The 7,790-nt window shown below is 53.9% G+C and overlaps 1 protein-coding gene across 2 annotated transcripts in view; it reads right to left on the bottom strand.

Annotated features, from left to right (window-relative positions):
• TCN2 (transcobalamin 2) overlaps window positions 1-6,980 on the bottom strand; it is a 15,686-nt gene extending 8,706 nt beyond the window's left edge. Inside the window, exons 1-5 of one of the 2 annotated variants that reach the window (XM_027864358.1) lie at window positions 6,697-6,980; window positions 5,805-5,999; window positions 2,508-2,700; window positions 1,642-1,796; window positions 61-222 (exon numbers count right to left, since the gene is read on the bottom strand). In XM_027864358.1, coding sequence (XP_027720159.1) covers window positions 61-222; window positions 1,642-1,796; window positions 2,508-2,700; window positions 5,805-5,868 — 574 coding nt within the window. In that variant the 5' untranslated portion in view covers window positions 5,869-5,999; window positions 6,697-6,980. Of the gene's footprint in view, window positions 1-60; window positions 223-1,641; window positions 1,797-2,507; window positions 2,701-3,970; window positions 3,990-5,804; window positions 6,000-6,696 lie in introns of those variants that run through there. The other variant, XM_027864366.1, reaches the window with a different exon arrangement.
• Window positions 6,981-7,790: the final 810 nt, after the last annotated feature.

Genomic DNA, 7,790 nt, shown 5'->3' with positions numbered 1-7,790 from the left:
CCCCCCCCCCCCCCCCCCCCCCCCCCCCCCGTGGCCTGGGGGCCCAGAGGGCTCACTCACCCACAGAGTACTGGCTCCTGTGCAGGAAGACGTCATGCTCTGCCGCGTGCAGCAGCTTCTCCACCACGTGCCCCGGCACCTTCTTGTCATGGACGCACAGTGCCAGAATGGCCAGGCTGTACTGGTAATAGCTGGTGAGAGGGTGGCCCTTGTGCTCGTGTCCTGGAGGAAAGGCCCCCACGGGCGGTCATGGCTGCACCCTCCACCCCAGTGAATCCCACCTAGGCTTCCTTGGCACTGCCAGTGAATCAGGTCAGGCCTGGGGGATGGCTGTGAAATTCTTGTGGGTTTTTTTTTTCATATATCAAATTTGGGGAGTATTATCTTCAAAGAAAGGCAGTATGGGGTAGTGGCCAGAGAATCCACCTCAAAGCCAGGAAGGTCTGGGTTTGAATTCAGCCTCTGACATATATGGGCCATGTGACCCTGGGCCAGTCACTTAACTTTTCAATGCTCCTCAACACCTCTTAAGAGCTGTAAGTTGCCCATCTGTTTGAGTGGAGAGAGTTCTTATACTGATGAAATTATAAATCTGGAAGTGTTATCCCCTCTTCCAGTAATTATTTTTAATAATTGTATTTATTTTGCTTTTTGGTGAGGCAACCAGGGTTAAGTGACTTGCCCAGGGTCACACAGCTAGTGAGTGTTATGTGTCTGAGGCTGGATTTGAACTCAGGTCTTCCTGACTCCAAGGCTGGTGCTCTCTCCACTGTGCCACCCTTTAATAATTGTTTTTGATTGTTGTTAATAATACTACTACTAATAATAATAAATGACGTTCTGTGATCTCATTTGGGGTTTTCTTGTCAGAGATACTGGACTGGTTTGCCACCTCCTTCTCCAGCCCATTTTACAGATGAGAAACTGAGGCAGACAGGTGCCCAGAGTCACACAACTAGGAAGTGTCTGAGGCCAGATTTCCTACAGGAAGCCCTCTCTCATTTTCCCTGGCAACCACAACTGTCTCCCCACAAAATTACCTTGTGTATAATTTGTATCATTTGCTAGCTACATAGTGTCTACCCTGAGAGAACATAAGCTCCCCGCGGGCAGGGACTGTTTACTTTTGCCTTTGTATCCCCTGCCAGCACCTGACCCATAGGAGATGTCAAATAAATGCTTATTGGTTGAGGGATTACATTCATCTCTGTAGCCCCGCCCAGTAGAATATAAGCTCCCTGAGGGCAGGGACTGAATGATTTTGCATCATGGGGTCTTGCACACACATGCTCCCCAACCTCTCTATTTCAGGCAGCTGTGATTTCCTTGACGTGGGAGCCCCTGGACCCGGCCAGATCAAGAGTCTCCTGGAGCACAGCAGGCGGGCTTTGGGAGTACCTTTGACTTTCGCTCGGCCTTCCTGGGACCACAGCCACACAGACCACTGTGAGGCCTGGAGCAGGAGCCAGAGGTTTCACCCTCCTTCCAGAGCCCAGGCCCTCCCCCTCTCCACCACCAGGCACAAGGGGCTTTAGCACAGAGTAGGCAGCTCACGGCCGGCGTACGCTGCGTGGAGTTTCTCATGGCTCTGATTCTCTATTCCAGCAGGTACGCATCCTCCCGGCTGCCCAGCCCACTCACCTATACGATGCTTCTCTTCCTCCAGGTAATGCTTGAGTTGAGTGACCAGCACGTTTCCTTTCCGGGTGCCAATATCCTTACAGCCGCTCCGCATGGCCAGCAGGTACAAGGCCAGCTGGCCCATGGAAGGCTCGTGTTGGTGATCTGCTGCAAGGCTAGGACAAAGGCAACGTTCAGACTGGCTCCCAGGTGCACCCTTCTTCCTTGTTCCTTCCCACTCCCCAAGGGAAGGGGACAGTAATCACAGAACTAGGGATAGAGGGCTGGGAGGGACGTTAGCGGTCATCAGAGCCAACCACCTCATTTTATGGAGGAGGAAACTGGAGCCAGGAGAATTCTAGTGACTTGTCCAACCTCCTACTGGTACCCCGGGGCAGAGCTAGGATTCGAACCCAGGGCCTGTCACTCTTCCCATGTGGCCTCATACTTCTCGGTGTCCATGGCATGTCCCCTCTCTCCCCCATTAGACTATAATCTCCACGAGGGCAGGGCCTCTTTGTATCATTAGCATCTAGCTTAGTGCCTTGCACTTATGGGCTGGACGTGTGATCTCATTGGTGGGAATTCCCAGGTAAGGAAACCCTCTCCACCTTCTCTGAAATGGTTTCAGAGAATTGCCTGGGGGAGATTGAGGGTGTGCTGAGGGTCACCCCAGTAGGGGCAGGGGAAACCCCTCCAGGCCAGACACTTTCACCTTTATCTCCTAGGCCCCCCCACCCCCGCCCATCACAGATAATTACTAACTGTTGGTGTAATTGAAATGAACTGTGACCCCCTCCCGGTTCTAAGCTGGGCCAGGGAGGAAGCCTGTCTTTCCCCAGTCTGCCCAGGATGGATCGGGCGAGGGAGGGGAGGGGCAGCCGTACTTAATGAAAGCCAGCTGGTAGTGGACCATGAGGCTGTTGAGATAGAGGTCGTCCTGGTCGCGGCTTGGCTGGTTGGAGAGACGCAGCCCCACGTAGATGCTGGGGTTCAGCTCCGAAGGGGATCTCCGCTCCATCCATTCCAGGAGCTGCCGGGTGACGCTCCCCACCAGGTTGCTACTTGCAGGAGAGATTTCTGAAGGAGAGGAAGAGATGTGAGCCAAGACCACCTTGGGCAAGTTCCTTCAGCTCCCAAGTGCCCCCGTTAATGGCCTCTGAGGTCCCCTCCAGCTCTATGATCCTATCTCTTCGGGGAGGACCTTCCCCTCTCTGGGCCTCAGTTTCCCTATCTGTAGAACAGAGTGGTTGGATTACACGCCTCCACCCCAAGGTTCCTTCTCGCCCTAGCTCTATGAGTTAAGAGCAATCCCTTTCTGGCCCTTATTCAAGGCCCAGCTGGGAAGCTACTTCCTCCCAGAAGCCTCCCCAGATCCTTCAGCCGTCAGAGTGCTTTGTTCCTCCTCTGTCTCTGGCTGTCTGTATGCTCTGGACCACTCCTGCAAACATGCCATGCCCTCGTGGGACCACAAGTCCTTAGTGCAGGCAGGAGTCCAGAAGCCACAAATTCCAAGCCATGTCCGGACGAGGGTTCCCTCTTCTAAACTTCTCTGTTTGGCCAGCCCCTGAGGTCAGAACCAGGAGCTGCGGGGGAAAATGGCCAACAGGACAACTGAGGCTTGGGGTCCTGCCAGTGAGAGCTGCCCAGCAGCGGTCGTGAGCTCCCTACCCTGGAAGTCTTCAGTCAGAGGATGGAGGGTGACCAGTTGTGGGGGGATGTTGGAGAGGGATTTCTGTTCTGGTGTGTGTTAGACTGGACTTTGGGAGGGCCCTTCCAGCTCTGGGGTGTGGGGATTCTGTGATCCTGGATGGCTAGACCCCCTAACTTCTGCTTGAGGGGTAACTAATACACGACAATTATTATTGATAAATAAATGTATGCTGAATCACAAAGTAAATGAAAAGAACAAAAAAGAAAGGAAGGAAGGAAGGAAGAAAGGAAGAAAGGAAGAAAGAAATTGGATGCTTTCATTATGATGGCCAAGCTCAGTCCAGGAGAAGATTTGAAAAAATCTTTACAGAGGTGGAGGCCTCTGGATATCGCATGTTTGCTTTTGCTGAAATGTTTTTTCCCCTCTCTTTTTAGCCTGTGCTACAAGGGATGGCTCAGACGTAATCTGAGGGTTGGGGTTCCGGGATGGAATGGATGTGTTCATAAACAAGGTGACATAAAAACAAAAAAAAAGGAATAAAAAATGTAAGGCCAAAAAAGTTTGTTGCGGAATGCAAAGGGTAGCAGAGGTTGGGGGGAGGAGCGGACACCAATAGCCAGTCCACCCTTCCTTCGGGGAGGATGCCAAGCTTGTAGGGCCCAGAAGCCTCAGATTCCTGCTTTGAGGACGCCTCACCTGAGCCAGCTCAGCTCCAGCCTTCACCCACCACAGTTTAAATTCAACTGAGTTTTTTTAAGACCAGCTGAGAAATGGGCAAAGAAGAGAAGGCTTGGTGCAGGGGCGAGCCACTGGCCTGGCAGTCAGAAGACCTTCCTGGGAGACCTTGGGCAAGTCACTCTGAGCCTCAGTTTCCTCATCCCGCAAAATGAGACCACTGCTCTCAAAGCTTGCCTGTTTGAAGGAAAAGTTATCATGGCTGCTGGCGGGTATGGCGGGGTGGGGGAGGCATGAAGGTCACTGTTCCCCTCTCTTGGAGGCAGCGGCAGCCTGAGATGAGCCGGGGGCAGCCTGAGATGAGCCGGGGCAGGAGGCAGCCCCTGACCCTGGTGGAGGACGCCAGGTGAGTCATCCGTCAGGACCTAGCAGACCTCGATCCCTGATAAGATGGGGATATAGCAGCTGAGGATGGCCTGAGAAATCCTGGCAGGGTCCTGGAGGATGAGAACGGCCAACTGGATTATTAACTCTTTCCTCTCTGAGGCTGGGGCAGGCTTTCTTCCTCCTTAGGCTGTTTCCTCTGCAATATAGAAGATTTTAAGGGCCCTCCCTGCCCTGATATTCTCTGTTCTATGGTCCTTCCAAGCTTTGGCACTCCCTGTTCTAAGGCCCCTCTCAGTCCTGACACTCCCTGTTCTAAGGCCCCTTCCAGCTCTGACATCCCCTGTTCTAAGGGCCCTATCAGCCCTGATATTCCCTGCTCTTAAGGCCCCAACGTTGAATCGCGGAGCTGGCAGGGACCCCAGAGGCCATATAGTTCCAATCCCCCTCATTTTACAGATGAGGAAACTGAGGCACAGATTTGGGGAAGTGACTTGCCCAAGGTCAGTGGCAAAGACAGCATTTGAACTCAGGTTCTCTGAGTTGCAGTCTGGAGAATCCGGGTGCTCTCTAATGGGCTCGGGTGATTGGGAGGCTGGAATAAATCGATTTTGTGCTAAGGATCAGCAGCAGCTTCCAACCAGGCTCAGAACACAGAGTGGTCACTCAGGTCAATCCATCCTCCACACGGCTGCTAAAATATTATTTCCAAAGGACAAGACTGGTAGTGTCACTACCTCACTCAGTAAAACTTGTGGGCTCTCTATTGCCTCCGGGATCAAATGCAAATTCATTTGCTTGGCTTTCAAAGCTCTTTCCAGCCTGGCTGCAACCATTTCCCTCCATGAAGTATGCTGCACAAGCAGACTGGCCTTCTTGCTGACAAGCACACTCCAAATTCCATTTCTTGTCTCTGGACCTTTGTACAGGCTGTGCCTTCTACCTGGGATGCCCTCCCTCTTCTTTGCCTCTTAGAATCCCTAGCCTCCTTCACTGCTCAGCTCCAGGGTGTTTCCTGAGGCTCCTAGCTGTGGACATCTTCCTCTTGTTACCTTGAATTTATGGATCCAGCACACATAGTCTCCCCCTCCCAGAGTGTAGGCTCCTTGAGGGCAGGGACTGTCTTGATTTGGTGTCTGCAGCCCCAGCGCCTCACACAGTGCCTGGCTTCCCATACACACTTGCTGATTGGTTGATTCCAGAGGGGACCCTGGTCTCTGCTCCCTAGTGTGGGGCTCAGGGTGGGGGTGTCAGTTCAGGAGATCTGGGTCCAGCCCCTCTCCAGCCTGTGACCTTGGCCAGATCTTTCTGGGGCTCAGTTTCCTTATCAGTAAAATGAAAACAGTGGGACAAGTTGGTTGAAGGCCTGGGATGCTGGGGATGGAGTCCCAGCCCGATGCTGCCAAGATCTCTAGGGACCCTTCTGGCTCGGGCACCCTGGGTACTGTGGACAGAAGACTGGGGCACTCACGGCAGAGCGGGGCAGCCGCTCCCAGGCAGGACAGGAAGACCAGCAACTTCACTGAGGATTCCATGGTCCAGATGCCTAAGGGCTGGCCATCCAGGAGCCGTCTGGAGGAAGGGTTCAGGCCGCCCCAGCCCAGAGCCTGGGTGATCGATGTCCTTTGTCACTGATTAACCTCTCCACCCCTTGGATGGGTCTGGGCTAAGTCAGCAAAAAGAGAGGGAAAAGGTTGAGAGGAAGGAGGAGCCAGAGAGTCAGCGCACAAGCTTTGCTTCTGCTTTTGTCTTTCTGGGGTTTAACACATCAAGCGCCAGGCACACAGTGGGTGCTTACGAAATACTTGCTCATTGATTGCCATATGTTTTTGTATTCCCCAGTGCTTAACACAGTGACTGGCACACAGTAGGTGGTGAATAAATGCTGTCTGGTAGGTCAAGTATCTGTACCCCCAGTGCCTACCACAGTGACTGGCACACAGTAGGTGGTGAATAAATGCTATTTGGTAGGTCAAGTGTCTGTATCCCCAGTGCCTAGCACATAGTAGGTACTGAAAAACGTTTCATGATCAACAGGTCAAGTGTGTCTGAATCCCCAGTGCCACCACAGTGACTGGTACACAGTAGGTGGTGAATAAATGTTTGTGAGTTAAATCCAATTGAGCTCCCAGCTTTTCCTCCACCTCTCCCACCCCCGGGGAAGGCCCTAGTCTTGGGGGAGGTTGGGGAAGGGGGACATAGGGAGGAAGAAAGAAAGGGCGCCTTGTTGTGCTTACAGCTTAGCCCTGGCCAGAGAGGAGGACAGGAGGGGAGTAAAGGGAAAGGAAGAGGAGATCCCAAGCCGTGGGCCCTCCCAGGGCCCGACCAGGAACCAAACTTGTTTTTCCCAGGGTGACACAGACCTTGGCCCTCGGCTTCCTGGAGTCCCCCGGCTGGGGGAGCAGCTTCCTGGTGGCAGACAGGGTGCCCTGGCTCTGCAGCCAGTTAGGGCAATGAGAGAGTTGTGCCCAGTGGACAGCAGGGCAGGGGAGCTGGGTCTTCCTGCCTGGAATGCCTTAGATAAAACAAGTTGGTTCCCGCAAGGCCGGATGGGGGCTGGGGGCCCGCGGGGAGCAGAGGAGAGGGCGGAGCCCCGGCAGGAATGGGCCCCACCTAGGGTCCAGCCAGGTTGCCTGCCTGTCACATGATCGTCATCTGGCCCAGCTGGCCCCAGCTGGTCCCCCGGGGGCAGAGACTTTAGCCTGCGCCTCCTAGAGCTTGGCTAATGACAGTTTCAGGTCCCGGCAGCTGGCCGGCAGGGGTGGGAGGGGGGGACGATCAGAAAAACCTTCATGGAGAAGGTGTCTGGAAAAGCCTTCCAGGATTCCTTGTAGCTCAAAATCCGCCTCTAAGACCTCGGATCAGGCAATGAGAAGGGACTCTACGGAAGCGACCTTAGAGATGATGTACGCATTGTCCTCCTTTCTCCTTTTACAGACAAGGATACCGAGGTTCAGAGCGAAGCAGGCTAGACCAGATCTTTTCACACTCTGATCAGTTTCTTTCCATGACACTCCCGGCAAACCCGGGGGTGCGGGTGGGGTGGCGGAGGTATGCATTTGGGTGCGATTAAAATAGGGAAATTTCCCGTGGCCTTATCCCTGGGCAGAGAGCCAAGGAGATTATTCTGTGGGGGATTCTTTCTGGGCCCCCCCCCCCGACTGCCCTCGCGTCTGGCCGGAGAGGACAGACGGACAAGCACGGGAGAAAAATGAGAGGAATAGATGAGGCAGCTCTGGAGCCCCGTTAGTCCCCAGGGGAGGCCGTCCCTCGCCAGCTCTGGCTGGTGTGACCACCCTTAATGTCTCGTTCCCGGAGTAGCAGGAAGAGCTCCTCCTTCCCCTCCGCCAACCCGGGTGCCTGTCTCAGTAGTTTTCACCGCTCCCACTGTCTTTTATGAGGATGAAGAAACACAATTCTTAAGCCGGACAGGATGTTAAAGGTCGCCTCGTTCAGG

The sequence above is a fragment of the Vombatus ursinus genome, unplaced genomic scaffold, assembly GCF_900497805.2.
Source record: "Vombatus ursinus unplaced genomic scaffold, bare-nosed wombat genome assembly UNPS02001287.1, whole genome shotgun sequence".
In the NCBI taxonomy this organism is placed as follows: Eukaryota; Metazoa; Chordata; class Mammalia; order Diprotodontia; family Vombatidae; genus Vombatus; species Vombatus ursinus.
The sequence above is the reverse complement of the archived record's forward strand: the minus strand, read 5'-3'. Positions and strand labels throughout refer to the sequence as shown.